Source organism: Eretmochelys imbricata, chromosome 5 (genome assembly GCF_965152235.1).
Source record: "Eretmochelys imbricata isolate rEreImb1 chromosome 5, rEreImb1.hap1, whole genome shotgun sequence".
Classification (NCBI taxonomy): Eukaryota; Metazoa; Chordata; order Testudines; family Cheloniidae; genus Eretmochelys; species Eretmochelys imbricata.
In genome coordinates, this window is record NC_135576.1 from 119661575 (window position 1) to 119679450 (window position 17876).

The 17876-nt window shown below is 41.1% G+C and overlaps 1 protein-coding gene across 3 annotated transcripts in view; it reads right to left on the bottom strand.

Annotated features, from left to right (window-relative positions):
- Nucleotides 1-16962, bottom strand: part of MUSK (muscle associated receptor tyrosine kinase) — an 88866-nt gene extending 71904 nt beyond the window's left edge. For all 3 annotated transcript variants that reach the window (XM_077816484.1, XM_077816482.1, XM_077816481.1), the window contains exons 1-3: nt 16884-16962; nt 12162-12288; nt 3535-3686 (exon numbers count right to left, since the gene is read on the bottom strand). In XM_077816484.1, the coding sequence (XP_077672610.1) occupies nt 3535-3686; nt 12162-12288; nt 16884-16962 (358 nt within the window). The remainder of the gene's footprint in view (nt 1-3534; nt 3687-12161; nt 12289-16883) is intronic.
- Between the last annotated feature and the right edge of the window lie 914 nt (nt 16963-17876).

The following is a 17876-nucleotide window of genomic DNA, read 5'->3' on the forward strand; positions in this document are numbered from 1 at the left end:
GCGTAGATGCACTTGTGGAGGACAGCAAAGAAGGGAGTACTTTGTCTTCCCTCCAAGCATGCTGACATAGGAGGCAGCCAAACTATATCCCCAGCGTGCCCTTGAGCGCTGGACTGTTTGGCTAGTAAAGGCTCGTCATCTTAAAGGGCTCTGAGGCCGGATGGCACACAGAGGCAGCGACAGGGAGAATGCATGCTGTGCCTTTCACCATAAGTACCACTGCTCAGTGGGCTCCTTCCCAGTTCTCCCTCTCTGTGTACAGCTGCGCTTGGGCAAAATGCTTTAGGGGACTGCCACTTTGGCATCACTCCCTCCCAGTCCTCCCAGAGCGTGCTTCTCACCGCAAGAGCCAAAATGCGGCCCTGCATGAATAAGAATAGCATCATAGTTACAATAGTTAGACACACTGTCTGTTGCGAAAGCTAGCAATCCTTGTGCTTCAGGGCACAAACTGATCTCCAGATGGGGTCAGGGAGACATTTTCACAGCAATGCACAGTTAGGTTTATTATGAAGGTTTTATGCCTTCCTCTTCTAAAGTATCCGGTAGCAGACTCTTAGTGGATGGACTCTTCGCCTATTAGGTGTGAGAGTGTGTAGGATCCTATAGATAAAGCAAGAACGGGAAATTGAAGAATATGGCTGTATGCTGTGTAGTCTCTCCTGAGGCTTCTCCAGAGGTTGTCATGTCTGGGTCTCATTCTCACATTTACGTGATTATTTTTAATAGCAGTGGGTAGGTTTCCTATGAGGTGATTAACCAGTTGGGTTTTCACCTCTAGGTGCCTGGTTTGCATCTAATCAACATATTTTTTTCAAAAATAAAAGATAGTGGCTTTGACTGAAACTCCTTGGGGCAATATTCTATACATATTTCAAGGCCTCCATAGCTTGTTTGGTACTGTTTGGCTGCATTCTCTTAGAAAAGTCACAAAATTCATCTAACTTGGGGACTGGAGTAGTTCCTGGTGGTGGAGATGACTAACTGTGGAAAGACTCTACGATCCCACATTGCCTCATGCATACAGTCTCTTCCTTCCAATCTCTTTTCTCCTGTACGCTGCCGGTTTCCCACCCCCAACTCTCAAATAGACTCTTCCTCTCAGTCCCTCTCTACTTCCCCTTTACACTAGCTAAAGATTCGGTCCATGACTATTTTTTAATCTGCTATTGTCCCTTCAGACTAGAACTAGGCACAGTCTTTCCATGAATACAATATATTTCAGATAATAAGCTGCTTCAGATTTTTTGTCAGTGGGATGTAGCTAAATGTGAATTCACACGCCAGTATGACGGGAAATGATAAACAAGGTCCAGCCTTCTGATTCACACAAAGGTTGCTGAAACGGGGGCAGCTGTTTGGATTTCTTTAAAAAAAACCTAACCTGCCACCGTGGGGGCTGGGGAATGGTGGGTTACGCCATTCAGTGCGGAATAGGGCACTCCTGTCCCCCTCCGTAGTGGGTGAGAGGACGCTCATCACATTGCTGTTGTGCTGTGGAGATGCGCCACAGTGGTAGGGGCATCATTCCGTCCATTGGGGGTGGATCTTAAGACGAGTCCTCAGCAATTTCCTAGATGAGCTCCACAGTGAAAATGTCAGCCAAGGAGGAATAGCCTTTTTGATCTGCAAAGCATTATAACAGTCTTCCATGGTTGTCAGTCAGGAAAGATAAACCTACCCTACTTTACGGTTTTGAGAGTCACAGGAACATACCATAGAAATTTCATTTGGTGCCTGAAGCTTGGGCAGCTAATTTTTTCTCTCTCTCATTTTCCGTCCAGGTACTGTAAGGGTTTCCATTATTGTCTGTCAAGAAATAGCTGGGGAACTCATTAGGGATTGGATGGTCAGAACAAAGAACATGGTCAACACATATGCATAAGCAAAGACCCAAACATGGTCACTTGTATGCAAGAAACACTGACTACATTTGCCAGATGTAGAAACCCCATGCAAAGCCAGAGGTGTGCATACAGATATGCAAAAATCGAAAGTGCATCATGTGAAACTGTAAATTGTCCGTATTGTGCAAAGAAAGCTTCTTTTTTTCTTCTCCAAATGTAAGCGGGGGAATAGTCCCACTACTGTGGGGAGCTTTCCTGGCTTCTGTACTACCCCAGTGAAGTGGGCTAGCAAAAGGATCTGAGTCCTCACTCCCACTTCCTTTACCCAGTGGCCTCCCTGCCCTTGAGGGCTCCCTTTCCACTCTCCTGTCTGGCAGAGTCCTCGTAACCCCAACAAGGCTGGGCCCAGGATTCCTGGGGGGGGCTCGACCCCCAACCCTGCTGTGGTCACCTAGGACAGGGGCTAGGGTGTCCCCACTCCGGGGTACTCTCTCTGCACTGGGCACTTCTCTGACCCACTGATCATTACATACAATTTAAAGCAAATGCAAGTTATTTAATCAACAATTAATTTTAAAAAGAATAAGGAAAAATGGGAAAGGTTAAAGGAAACATATCAACCCGCTCTGTGGCAGGGAACATCACAAACAGTGTCCCTGGAACGTCAGGGCAGTTCACAGTCTGTTCCTTGTAAGTCCCAGGCCTTCTTCTCAGGCCCTAGCTGTGCTGCAGGGATGCTGTGGGTTGGACACTTGCTCTGGTGGTGGTCACATGCTCTCAGGCTCTAAGTGGTAGGACCCTTCTTCCCAGTGTTACCCCCGCCCTGTCGGGGTTACGATCCAAGCCTGGCCTGCAGAGCCTCTTAGCTGAGGCGTCTCCCTGTGCTGGGCCCACTGCCCAGGGTCCCCCTCGCTCTCCCCAGCTGCTCATCGCATCCAGCTCCGGACTGCTCCAGCCCTAGCTCCACCACTCGGTCTCTGCACAGCTGCTGTTGCTCTGCCTCCAGCTCCCTGGGCTGCTTCTCTGACCCCTCTGCCTCTGGTTGCTGCAGCTCTGCTCCCAGGACAGGTCTGCTCTGCAGGCTGCTTCTGTGACTCTGCTCCCAGCACTGACCTGCTTCTTGGGCTGCTTTTCTGGCCCCTCTGGCTCTGGTTGCTGCAGCTCTGCTCCCAGGGCAAGTCTGCTCTCTCTGGGCTGTGCCTCTGGCTTTGGGGCTGCAGCTCTGCTCCCAGCACAGGGTCTGCTCTCTCTGGGCTGCTTTTCTGGTCCCTCTGGATTTGGCACAGCTCTGCTCCCCAGCTTAGCTTGGGCCCCTGCTTTCTCCTTAGCTCGGCCCCACTTTGTCTGACCCAGGCAATTCCAGCTCACACGGAGGACGGGGCCTCCTGACTCTCTGATTAGCCTGCCCACCCTGTCATTCAGGCTGACCTGGAGCACTGGCCTCTCCCCATTGTTCCTGGGGACTATCAGTCTCAGGGTCCTGATTCCCCATAGACCCTTCCCCTTTTAGTACTGGGAGCTAGCCAACCGAAACACCCCCACTGAATGTTAGTAAGGGGGCAACAGTCCCCTTACACAAATAGCAGCAGAATGGAGTCCTAAGTGTCTGCTAGATTAATTCAAAAGGAGAGATCAGCTTTTATCATCTACTCAGTTTAATTGTGTTGAAAGGGCTCCTCCCACTTACTCATTTTCACCTGTAAAGCCCCACAGCTTCTTGCAGGCATTCCAACTCCATTGTCAGCTGAGCAGCAATATACTCCGTCATCGCTGTCCTCTACGCTGAGAATGGTCAGAAGCTGCCCATTTTCTCGTATGCTGTATCGTGTATCAAACAGCCTGCAGGATACAGTGACACACTGGTAAGAGCAGAAGATGTACAGTATAAATCTGAACTCATTCCGAGTCATCAAACCCACTTCAAGTTTAGCTTTGTCTCGTGGTTCGTAAAATGGTGAAACTTCTAAATGTAATGATACCAATTTAGTAGCAGTTCTGAACACTCTTTTATCTAATCTGTGGTATTTCTATAATATCAGTCACTGTGAAATATAGGTGTTGAGTATCTAGGACTATTATCCTGAAGTGGATAGACAAGCACAGAACCTTGCATCCACTTGAATCTCCAGTAGTCTTCACCAAACTAAGTCATAGTTTGAGTGTAGCTGAGGGGCATTTGACTTCGATGAGGATTTGTCTGTATAAGAGCTATACCTGGTTGAAAATATTTCATCACAGCTTTTGGACAAACAGTGTCTTTTCAACTAAATGGAAATTTTTGTGAAAAGATGTTTGTTTTGTCAAAATTGTTCAGGTTTTGAGTAAGAAAAAGCCAAGCAATTTTAAGTTTCTGGCATCCAAAACAGTTTTTATTTTGTTTTAAACCAGAAAAAAAAAATTTTGGTAATTTTTCATGAGAATAAAAATTTGCCATCCATCTCTAATAAGGACTACAAGATCTGAATGTGGTTATAACTTAAATGACAACTGGATCTGGCCCATTGGTCTTAGCAAAGGAAAGGAAATTCCTAAGGCCACCACAAGGCTGTGAAGATTTCCATGTTTTGGAAGGAGAAGTGGTCTGCTAGACTAACTATTGTGTAGCAATACAAAATTCCTAGGGGAGAGGAAGGGGCTGTTTTGTGGTTTTCCTTGCAAAACTGCAAAATATAACAAACTTTGCAGTCACTTTAATGGTGCAAGATTTCTCCGGATTGCATCAAATATCCTATAGCCATAAGTTTATGAGTTTTACATCTTTCTGTGACCTTTTACAACTGCGTTCCTGAAAACAGCCCTTTGCTTCTGTCAAATGTCACTGAAAGAGGGGTTCTTCTGCCAAGCAGGCTTAAACCCCCAAAGCCTTATTTGCCCTGTTTTCATTTAATGTTTAAAACATTTTGCATCATAAGTCTAAATTCACCATTTAAGATTTTATAGGCTCAGCTTTCCAAACGTGAAGTTAGATACCTCTAAACCCACCTTTAAGCATAAGGAGCTATCTCTGCTCTCAGTTGCACCTGTGTAAATCCAGACTAACTCTGTTGAAGTGAATGAAGCCCAGGAGTGAACTTTGGACCCCACTGAAGGCAATGGGAGTTTTACTATAGATTTCAAAGGGATCAAGATTGGATCCTCAGTGTGTAGCTCTGTAAGAGCCTGATCTTACTGATATCAGTGTAAGCTTTGCCATTTATTTCAATAGGCTCAGGATCAGAATCTAAATGAGAGCAAAATATAAAAGAAAATTACCAGTAGCATACAGGAGACACAATTGGGATGGTTGTCACTGCATATGTAATTAATTATAACTAGGGCTGTCAAGCTATCAAAAATTAATTGTGATTAATTGCACAATTAATCTTACTGTTAATAATATAATACCATTTATTTAACTATTTTTGGACTTTTTCTACATTTTCAAATATATTGATTTCAATTACAACAGAATACAAGGTGTACTGTGCTCACTTTATATTTATTTTTATTACAAATATTTGCACTGTAAAAAACAAAAGAAATGTATATTTCAATTAACCTAATACAAGTACTGTAGTGCAATCTATTTATAATGAAAGTTGAACTTACAAATGTAGAATTATGTACAAAAAAAACTGCATTCAAAATAAAACAATATAAAACTTTAGAACCTACAAGTCCACTCAGTCCTACTTCAGCCAATTGCTCAGACAAACAAGTCTGGTTACAATTTGCAGGAGATAATGCTGCCCACATCTTGTTTACAATGTCACCTTAAAGTGATAACAGGTGTTCACATGGCACTGTTGTAGCTGGCATCGCAAGATATTTACGTGCCAGATGCACTAAAGATTCATATGTCCCTTCATGCTTCAACCACCATTCCAGAATATATGCATCCATGCTGATGACGGGTTCTGCTTGATAACGATCCAAAGCAGAGCGGACCGACGCATGTTTATTTTCATCATCTGAGTTAGGTGCCACCAGCAGAAGGTTGATTTTCTTTGGTTCGGGTTCTGTAGTTTCTGTTCTTTTAAGACTTCTGAAAGCATTCTCCACACCTCATCCCTCTCACATTTTGGAAGGCACTTCAGATTCTTAAACCTTGGTTCGAGTGCTGTAGCTATCTATAGAAATCTTACAGTGATACCTTCTTTGCATTTTGTCAGATCTGCTGTGAAAGTGATCTTAAAATGAACATGTACTGGGTCATCATCTGAGACTGGTATAACATGAAATATATGGCAGAATGCAGGTGAAACAGAACAGGAGACATACAGTTCTTCCCCAAGGAGTTCAGTCGCAAATTTCGTTAATACATTATTTTTTTACCGAGCATCATCAGCATGGAAGCATGTCCTCTGGAATGGTGGCCGAAGCATGAAGAGACAAATGAATGTTTTGCATATCTGGCACATAAATACCTTGTAACGCCGGCTACAAAAGTGTCATGCGAAGTACTGTTCTCACTGTCAGGTGACATTGTAAATAAGAAGCAGTCAGCAGTATCTCCCCTAAATGTAAACAAACTTATTTGTCTTAGCAATTGGCTGAACAAGAAGTGGGACTGAGACTCTAAAGTTTTACATTGTTTTGTTTTTGAGTGCAGTTATGTGACAAAAAAAATCTACATTTGTAAGTTACACTTTCATGATAGAGAGATTGCACTACAGTACTTAGATGAATTGAAAAATACAATTTCTTTTGTTTATCATTTCACAGTGCAAATATTTGTAATAAAAAAAATATAAAGTGAGCACTGTACACTTTGATTTCTATTACAACACAGAATACAATATAATTGAAAATGTAGAAAAATATCCAAAAATATTTAATAAATTTCAGTTGGTATTCTATTGTTTAACAGTGCGATTAATTGTGATTAGTTTTGTTAATCGCAGTTAATTTTTTTAGTTAATCGTGAGTTAATTGTGATTAATCAGCACTAAATGTAATATATAATACAATATAATTATATGAATACATAATATATGAATAATTTATTTTTGATCATTTTCCCTTTTTACTGCATCCCTTATGGCTGTCACAGAACAATGGTACATCACAGATTTTTGTACTTATTTTTATTAATCACTCACACAGTGCCATTAGTTCACATGATGCAGTACAGCCAGAGAGCTGTGTTGAGCAAGTAATCAAACCCTTATCGCGAGGGCTTAAAATCAGTGGGCACAAGCTGCCCCTGTATGGGACAGTAAAGTACAAAGCAGAAAAATAACAGAGTCTGATGCAGTCAATACAGATTTCTGCATTGTAGAATAGGTGTGTGATTTAGTGTATATGTTTTGGAGACTGTGCCAGCCATAGCAGAAGATGCTATGAGACTAAAGCAGTATTTTTCAAGGATAGCAATTTAATCAAACTAAGCTTTGCAGTGTGATCTGTATGCTGGCCAGATACATGTCGTGAGTAGCTACACTTCAGTGGGTTTACTGAGAATTAGACATGTTACCAGAACTGCCCTGGCAGCATTATAAAACTATCTTGGCTGTCTGAGTACCAGGAAAGCTTCCACACTACTGCTTTGGTTGGACAATGAAGCAGGAGGTGAGCAAATGGAAAGTTTTTATGCTCAGCTGTTCTGTGTAACCACAATTTAAATAAACCCATCTAGCACACACTGACATGTCATAACTGCCAATAAATAGTTTCAGGATGTTGGTTAGTTGCCTTTCCTAGTTCTCCCTAGGAAAATGTAGGAGTTTACAAAGTAGGGTGAAAGATACAAACCCTAAATAGCGCTCAGGAAGGACGGTTTTATGGCTAAAGCACAGGAATAAGAGTCAGGAGATCTGGTTCTGTATGCCTGTTACTGACTTCCTATGTGACTTTACGCAAGTCACGTAGGCTTAAATCCTCAGAGATATTTAGGCACCTAACTCCCATTTGAAATCAATTGAAATGACCTAGATGCCTTTGAGGATGTGGGCGTTAGGCCCTAATTTTCAAGGACATGATTTTCAGAGGTACTGAGTAGCCACAACGCCATTGGGTACTCAACAGTACCTCTGATAATCAGGCCCCATTTGTTGCAGAGTGGGCCTCCAATAATTAAGGCAATGTCTTTCAAAAACGTAACCTTACCTGCTCAGTGCTTCACTTTCCTTAAGCATAGAAAGGAAATAATGACCCTTCCTTACCTCACGGGATTGTTGTGAGACTGAATTCGGTGCTGTTTGTAAAGCCCATCCTGATTCTTGGAGTGAAAATGCTATAAAAGCACGAGGCATAGCTCTCCGCTGGCTGGCACCTTGTATCATCATTTACACATGTGCAAGGGGAGTGGGAAAATACTACAAAATCAGAATGGGAGCATTCTACACTCACCCAGGTGTAAACAACCACACAGGGTGCAAAGCAGTGGATTCCTGTTGTTCAGGATTCTAACCTATGACCCTAGTCTATCGAGTTTTATGTTGGAAATGCTACCCCAAGTAATGTCTGCATAGTTGAAGTTTATACTGCAGGTCCTAAAGCAAACATGTGTGGCTTTACACTGTGCTTTACGAATGTATTAGCTACCTTGAGTTAGTTGGCCAGCAGCTAACTAAAGGCAGAAAACTCTACTATATATGTCAATATTCGGTGACCCTAGAAAACAAGGAATACATAAGGAGCTGCATGCAATCTAATCTCATCAGTCCTTATTCTGGCACTGTTCCCATTGCATTCAATTGTTTACATATTGTTTTGTTTTGAAGTTACCTGTCTGTCCAGTGTCCTTGAGCCTTGGCAAGGGAAGAAGCTTTCAAAAATAAAATAATTAATATGTATTGTGTGTAACAATTAGCGTCTGTGACGTTTTATTTTTTTACAAATCCATTGATTTGGTTCTTTTCCATTTAGCAAATATTTCTCCCTCCCTGAGTTTGGAGTGTAGTTAGTTGAAATAGTTTCAGTTTATATAATGCCCTGTCTTCATGCCAAAACTTTGTATCCACCAGCACAGACCCTGAATGTCAGGACTGCTCTGGAGAAAGCTATTTTGTTTCTGCTGCAGAAACACCAGGAGAAGAACAAAGCAACTGATGTGCTTGGTCGCACAAAAATAGGCTTTTAGAGGATTTTTTGGCAGTTGTGTAAAACAGGCATGCTCTGTCTAATTTAGTATCAAAGTGATACACCTTTTGGGAAGGTGATTTGAGTTATTGGAGAAGGAGATAGTGTACCACTTAGTGTCTACTTTTCTGTATACTCTCAGAGAAGGTGTGTGGACCTGTAAGGATTGGGGGTTGGGGATGATGTGACCCCAGTCCTGATGTATAAATGGCATCCCCCAGGCTGTTTCTCCCTTCAATGTTAGTTTTATTGATGGAGAAGGAACTAGAAGATAGGTTGTTTGATCTGAAGATTCTATTCATGCGGATTTAGGCCCTTGTTCTGCAAGATGCTTGGCACAGTTTGGGGGCTTTAGTACAATTCTTGCAGGATTGAGATTTGGGCTAAAGAGGACAGTTCTCCTGCAGTCACTGAAGCATGAATTCTAAAATCTTGTGTGGATATACATATGCAGTTTTAAACAGATTGATAGGACTTTTTTTTAATATTCTAAAATGGTCGCACAAACAGTCAAATCTGCCTGCAGTAATGACCTGTCTGGAGTCTCGTGAGTATTTCTCAGAAGTCATCCTCAAGCAGATCCTGAGTAATGTACAAATTACACAATTAAAACAGGTCTCACTTTATTTATATACAGATTATTTTTAAACAAAATGAAATTTCCCATCGCTGAAAGAGAATCAAGGGAGGATCAAGAATGTGAAACAGAGAATGTAAAGGAATTTGCCTGATCCAAGGTTAAAAGTGGATGGACTATTTTTTACCTTTGCAAGAGATTGTCTGCAAAATGTAACCATAGCAACAACAGTAATATTCCCTACCACCCTGAAATGAACAGTTTCCAAAGCACAGCACATCATTCTTCTTTAGATGATGCTTTGGTAGGTAGTGAATGATGTGTGACAGTGTACAATACAAAGAAACCTTGTTTTAATCTATTACTATGTTCACAAGGCAGGAATAATACTACTTTGCTATTACAGAACATTTTCTATGCAAGGTTCACAAAGTACTTTGAAAACACAAATGAATGAAGTCTTGCAACACTCCCTTTCATCAGAGAAACGTCATCCCTGTTCTGTAAATGGCTAAACTAAGGAACAGAGTTAATTGCTTTCTTAGAGTTATACAAGAAATCTGTGGTGGCATAGCCAGCAATAGACTCAGTCATATGACTGCTCCTTCAAATTCAAATGTGTAGGGCCGTATAGGGAAATTAGTTCTAACGTATACAGAAATGAGACCTAAAGAATAACAAGGATCAAATTCTGCTCTGATATACACCCACATGACCACATTGAAAATAACTCCAATATGACTAAGAATAGGATCACCCAAGTTCAGGCAAGACGCTCATGGCAGAGATGGGAACAGACGACCGATTTCCTGACTCCCTGTCCGATATCTCTTCCACCAGTATTAAGCATCAGTGCGTGGCACTGTGGATTAGCACTCTTGGCACGTTCTGTGTGCTGTACAGTGCCAAGCGCCCTGTGAGCACTAAATAATAAATAATAATCCCCAAATAAAACCAGTCATAGTCTTACCCTCCCTTTAACTAGCTCACCCCAATGAAGCAAAACTGTTTTCTTAAAATGTAGAATCTTGGGCCACACCCAAAAACCTGACACACAATAATACCCTGACACGCGGCCAGGACCCTTAGAGTGCTCCACCCCCAGCACTCGCTAGTCCACAAAGTTACTAGTCAGCACTGGGTCTAGTGCAGATTCGTTTTCCCACTGAAGTCAGTGGGAGTTTCGTGTGAAAATATTTTAACAAGCTCGATGCCTAAGTAAGCATCTCTCTCTGGGCCAGACTCGGGGGCAGAGTGGGGGAGAATGCAAGGACACTTTCCTTCTCAACATGGCTTGTGCAGTGGGAGTGTTGTGACTGCATGAGGCCCCAAAAGGAGAAGAAAGGACTCTACGCAGGCTCTTAGAGCAGGACCAGTGAGTTGAGGAGAACAGGCTGTACCACATAAAGGGGCATAGTCACAGGCTCTGAGCAGACCTCAGAGAAACATCCTGCCTCACTCCTTGAGACAGAAACCATCCCAGTGCTCCCCCATTGGCTGATGCTGCTCATACACTTGTTTCCCCCTGAAAAAAAAACTGACTCCTCCCAAAATGGTGGCACAAGGATACACAACAAATGTCATACTGACTTGTGCACAAAATCTGACAAGCATTGGCACAGGTAGCTGTCTGTCTGCAAATATATTTAATGGAGATATGGCTCCAGGAACCTACATAACAACCCTATGAAGCATATATGAATACCTAGGCACTTTATTTCTCCCATCTGTTACCACAAAATGGAATAGTGTACTCAGCTACTATGCTCCGAGCACTCTGGGACTATCTTAAAAAGCATCTGCTAATGCATCCCATCTGTGCCGTGTTCTAACGTACAGAACTCCCGCACATGTTGTTTCTGCTCATTTTTCCCCTCACGACAGATTTTCACCAAAATGCACCTAGGCAACATTTCTTTCTGCTGTCACAAATGTCTTTTTCATAGGAAAACGCTTGTGATTCTCCTGCCAAAAAATCTGATCCAGTAATTTGTCTGGAATCACAACAGGTAACCTCATTTATTTCCCTATTACAGGATCACAGCTTGTGACATTGCTGTTCTATCAAGGACATGCTAAAGAGGGACATACTTGGCACTCTGCTGGTGCTTTTCATCCATAGTTTTCAGTTCAGCCCTACAAATTTTACGTCCTGCTGTGTTCCTCGGTATTACATTTTAGTAGAGCTGGTGGGAAATCAGAATTTTCATCCTGCAGAAAATTCTGGTATTTCCAAATTTGTTTTAATCCTGACTGGGATAAGAAGTCGAAATATCCACACGTTTTATGGAATGGAAATAGACTAAAAATTAACAAATGTATTTGAGCATAAGCTTTCGAAATCTCCCCACTGTATTTTCCACTGAATGCATCCGATGAAGTGAGCTGTAGCTCACGAAAGCTCATGCTCAAATAAATTGGTTAGTCTCTAAGGTGCCACAAGTACTCCTTTTCTTTTTGCGAATACAGACTAACACGGCTGCTACTCTGAAACCAGCCTAAAAATTGTGATTCCAAACATTTTGTTTCAACATTTCCTAACAAATGAAATGTTTTGACATTCTGGAATCGAAATATTTCAGTTTGGATGGTTGAACTGAATTGAAACTTTTAGTTTTGGTTTGATTCTAGATTAATCAGTGTCCCCTTGAGCTGTCATAGTACTTCATACTTACCTGATGGGAATGTTGTTACGTGTCCAGGTAATCTCTGGCTCAGGATTGGAGTCCACTACACACATGAATTTAGCAACCTCTTCTACTAATGCGTCCACGGTTTCCAGAGGAATATTGATAAAGGGAGCTACAGAAAGAAGGGGAGAAAACATGCGATTTCAGGCCTGGGTTTCTTCTGAGCAATGTCTGCAAAATCATCAAATTGCCTGTTGACTTCACGGGCACAAACCAATGGGACTCCGCTGCTGTGCAGAGTCAATGTAAGTGGGGTCACCTCCCAACCCCTTCCCTGGAATTCAGTAATTCTCTGACACAGAACTAGGCCACTTATAACTGGCTAGTGGGGCTGGCAATTCTCTGCATCCTCATCACTCGCAAATCTGCACGCTCTTCCAGTACACACGGGGCCTCCTGCACTAGAACAGTTGAACTGAGGTTTCCATGGGCACTTATTACCTGGTCTCTTTATCATGGTTTTGTTTTGTTTTTTTTCTTAAACTCTCTAAGGGATAGTCCATGAAGTTACCCCAAACCTGGTGTGATTCAAAGAGTCACAGTTCAGTCCCTGCTTCCCCCTCCATGCCTGCTCAACAGCAGTGGCTGGCATGTTGGGGGGCGGGGGGCAGATCCTCGGCTTTACACACTACTTGCCTACACGAGGGGAACTAGTGGCCCCTACAGCAGCTGCTCATCCTTGCACGGACCAGCAATGCTGGATCCATATGTGGGAATAAGGGGGCTCCTTGACACCCTCGTGTGAGTGTGTAAGGTGGTGCGCCATTGATGTCAAAATATGTGAGCTTCAGGAATCCGTGTCATGAATGCAGTCTGTTTCAGTTTTTCTGGATTTCTTCATTTTTTTTTAAATGTGTAATACTATTATTGGCATAGGGATAGTTTATAAATTCCCCTGAGGTACGTCAGTACTACAGCCTGACTGACACACAACCTCTTGTTTCTTTTTCCTTAATCAGCTCGTGCCCAGTGTGATGTGGATGATAAATAACTATCGCTTACATTTATTATTGGGCACCCATCATCAACTGAAATGCTGCTTTATCTTTGGAAAGGTATTTTCCATGCCACTTGGTAAAAGCTGAAGCATAGTTGGTAGCGATCAAAAGGTACCTCTCATAATTATGTTCCCTCCCCATGGTGATCCCTGCAACCAAAGATACACAACCAGTAACTCTTAATGTATGACTGGTAGAGACGTACATCCAGTACTCGGTACACTGGATTTCATTGACAGCTGTGCCTATATTTGAACTAGCCGTCTGCTTCTCTGTGAAATACTGCAGTGAACATGAAGGAGCAACAAGAGAAATTCCAGTGACCTTTAAACAGTACAAAGAAAATTACCTTTCCCGCACATACATTACTAAATAGATATACTGTGTTTACTGCAGAGATCTCTGCTACATTTTGATGTTTCTTGGTGGAAAAATGTTTGCCTACACTATGTCTGCTTCCTCTGTAGCCAATACACTCAATCTTAAATATTCCTGAGCACTAAAATGCACCAAAAACATATGGCAATGTGAGGCACTCCAGTACAAATGAGACAGAATATTTAGATGGTATAGTACAGAATTTGTGCCTGCTTCTTTTCTCACTTACCTGGGTGTAACTTAGGATTCCATTGGTGTTATGGAGTCCAACTGGAGTAAAACTGAGGAGACTCAGGCCCTTCGTGCTAACTATATCTTTCAAGTTCATGTCATAGTCCAGTATTTTTGAAAATTGCTACTAAAACATGTCTCTGCTAATAACATTTCTTTTCAATATGACTGCAAACTGCTCATAGTAATCAGTAATTACATATATGTGAAAAACAAATCATAATTCTGCAGCTAAAAGAAACAAGATAGTTGCATCAGGTTATCACTGCTTTAAAGTATGCAGGGTGTGTGTTTATTACTGCATAAGAAGTCCCTTCCTCCTTGTTCGCAAGTGTTACAGCTGGGTTAAAATCCTGGCCCCACTGAGGTCAATGGGAGTTTTATCACTGACTTCAGTGAAGCCAGGATTTCACTCCAGGTCCTATTGAAAAAGATGCCAAGAAAAAAACTGTGTTGAAATGTTAGAGAAAACACACTATAGGCACTTTTTGAAGTCCTTTATTATTGCTAGTACGTTTTCTGCCCTAAGTCTGTTCATTTTAAAGAGGGTTTAGTTATTTTGTGAATCAGATTTTATAGCTGGGTTCTATTATGGGATGGATCGGTTGCAATGGCTGTCTTGTATGCGATATTTTAATTTATGTTGGCGTGCCTAGAGCTGTGGAAAGGTGCATTTTGATCTCAAGCTACTTTAATTAATGAATTAACTCAAATGCATATTGTATACTGCATACTGATTGTATTCATGAGCTAAATGTAGCTATGTTGAGGGAGAAAGCAGTAACAGCTGATCTACTGGATGTATTATTGATAGTACTTTGCTCATCAGGCAAAACAAGATCCCTCAGAGTCAGGGAGTAAACAGATATAATGGGCACAATTAAAGAGTTTTATTTTATCTTTTTATTGGTAGATAAGATACCATTGGCACTAGCGCTATTATGCTTTTGGGCCTAATCCAGCTCCCATTCAAATTAATGGCATAACTCTCAGAGCAGGATTAACCCTTATATGTAAAGGGAATGGCATCCATACAACTAATATTTTACCAATCAGAAAAACAGTTAAAGGAAAACTTGTTAACAGTGCCCTCTGTTGCTTTCTAAGCCTTTATAACCATAATGTTAATAACTGGGAGTATCCTGCACTTTCCTTCCTATCTTTTTTATTTTCCCATATTAAAATTTAATGTTGGGATAATAGAGAAGATTGAGTAAATATTATTTTGCTAGGATAAGAGAAAAGAAAGACACAGGTCCAAGAAGTACTTGGTGTGTTTGTGTGACGCAGTAATTTGTGGGCCGTGCCACCATTTTGTTTCTGTCCAGAGAGAGATCTCCAAAATGGCAGTGACCGGTGCTTATTTAGAGATTGACATAAAAAAAGTCCTGGTTTTGATGAGAACCAATGCTTTCCCAGACAGAAAATCACATCAAATCCAATGGTGTCCATATTGCCAATGGTTAAATTAAGTGAGAAAAATGCATAGTACCTTGTGCCTTGGATTGAGAAACCGGCCAAGACTTTTGCATGCTGCGGCACTCAGGTCAGTCAAGACTATGCCCTGATATTTTTAGATAACAAGTATAACTTTAACTAGCACAACAAGACATATAACTGCTCCATCCTTAAGGCCATTCAGGTGCCATTTTCCTGGGCATCAATTGTAAGTTTAGGAAATAGTAAAAGGATTCACGGTCAATATTAAAAGTTTCTAGTGTTTGTTACTTTCATTGAGAAGATAGTGGACCCTGTTCTAAGTGCAGTCCATCAGTTAGTACTGGATTGTTTTTTATTTTTAAATTTAAACTTTTTTAAGTGAACAAATGAAACAGAAAAATAAAATTTACCCCCATTCCAGAATTGTAGACTCTTGGAAATAGTGAAACTTCTCTAACTATGAACTTCTCTTGTGCGTATTTCTGACCATTGCTGGTCCAGCTTTGCTGCAAAACCTACCAAAATATTACTTTGTGGTCTTTTCAGCACACTTGGTTGCATTCACATGTTCAGACTCTCTCATGAAACAAGACAATTGACATGAACATGATGTTTAGCTTTCTTAAAGAGAAAATCCAGTGCAGATGTTTCATGAAAGGGCAGATGTCTCTTCATTGCATGATGGTATCAGAAAAATCACTTCTATCTCTTTTTGTTTTCTTGTCTCTCCAGTCTTGCTACTATCTACCATGCTCTTCCCGAGCCTTATCTAGTGTTGCTGCCTTAATACAAAACCTTGGGGCCAATTTCCATGTCAATAAATTTGGAAAGCAAGGAAAACAGTCTGATCACCGGTTATAGGTATTAATCTTGACTTGGGCAGAGCTATTGGCATAATAAGTGACTAGCAGCTTCCTCTTGGGTTAAATTTCTTTGTCCACAGAGAGTGTAGTTTATGGTATATTTTGATCCAGTCCTAATAATCAATATGGAAAAATAAAAAAGTTACATTTACCTGGCTGACAGTTGGGTTCCCATATGGTAAAGCTTCAGTTCCCATTACAATAAAGTTGCATTTGCATCTCTCAGAATTTTCTGAACAGATTTTTAGAATCTCATATTGGTGTGTGTGTGTGTATGTATAATATAAATGACATATGATATTAATATATGATACATGTGTATGTGTATATATATATATACATGCATTTTGTAGGCATTTTATATATACACATGTATATGCATTATATATACAAATATGATTTATACATATACATACATAGATGCACAAGAATATCATAAAACTTTTGACCCTAACACATAGTATACCAGTCAGCAGCTAAGTCTTAGGAGCTTTCTTTGACATGACAACACCCATCCCACGCAAACTGGACCCAAAGAACATCCTTGCCCATTACAGTGACACTAAGTGCTATTTGTAAATAAACAACCTTCAGCTTTAGGTATAAATGCAGGATTATTTCATTGTTATCCTCTAAAGACAATAGAGAAATGACCAAACTAGTGAAACTGAAAGCCTTACATTTATACAGTTTTCAGTATTGACACAAGGGTCCCCCCTTCAAGCCTTGCCTGTCCTTATAAAAACTCCTTAATCAGTCACAAAAGCTAGGAGAAGATGAAGGCTGTTTAAACAAACCTTTTGGAAGTTTTTCAGCTAAGCTGAAGGCCGCCAGGGTGAAGATATGTACGAGTGGAATGTTCATTAAGTCTTTCATGGTTAATCCAGAATCATACAAGGCTCCTTTAGGCAAAGTGCATTGAGTTCCCTGCCGGTTTCATTTTAAACCATGGTTTGTTACAAAGTGCCTCAGTTAATGACCGTCTCTGCTGCGGAGTGTATGGGATCTAACTATAATCAGGAATTCTCAGACGTGGCTGCAGTGATGGACATGGCCAGCTGGTGTGCATCCACTTAGGTCAGTATGAAAATGTGAGGCTCATGAAACAAGAGAAAGCAAATCCCTTTAGAATTCCTTTTGAGCAAAGAGTGTGGAATACAATGGCCAAATGCCTTTCCAAAATAATAACCTGACCCAGTACAGCACAAATTGCCATGCCTTTACCCCAGCCAAAGGTAAATACACTAGTAATACGTATATTTGTCAGTGACACTGGATTTTCTTTCAACTTGGTCCTCTCTTTCTTTTTCTCCTTCTCTCTCTCTTTTGTCATAATCCCTGGTGAGTAGCTGAAATGTACCACCTGTTCCACTTCAGATAACACTTTTCTTTTGCGTAGTATATACATCTGCTAGAGCACAATATGTTTGAACCTGTGAACTGAAAGCTTGTCTTGTTTGTCAGGGAGACTGTCAGTTCTCCAGATTTGTTGCAGCAAACTGAGAAAGCAGTGTCATGTCCTGCAAATAGACTCTTGAACCCATACAAGCTTTGGGAAAGTGAAAGATTAATTGCTACCAGGGGAAGTTTCTCAATTTGTGCTCTGGAGGACCAAGTGTATTTTATTATAATCTCAGCAACAGCATGGTCAATTCAGGCAAGAATTGATGTATTCATTTTATGAAATATACATGTTAAATCTAGGCATGATTATCTCTGTGATTTCTTATTATTTGCCAAATCTATATTGAAAAACAAAGCACATTTTCAAGGGAACCTCAAAACAATAC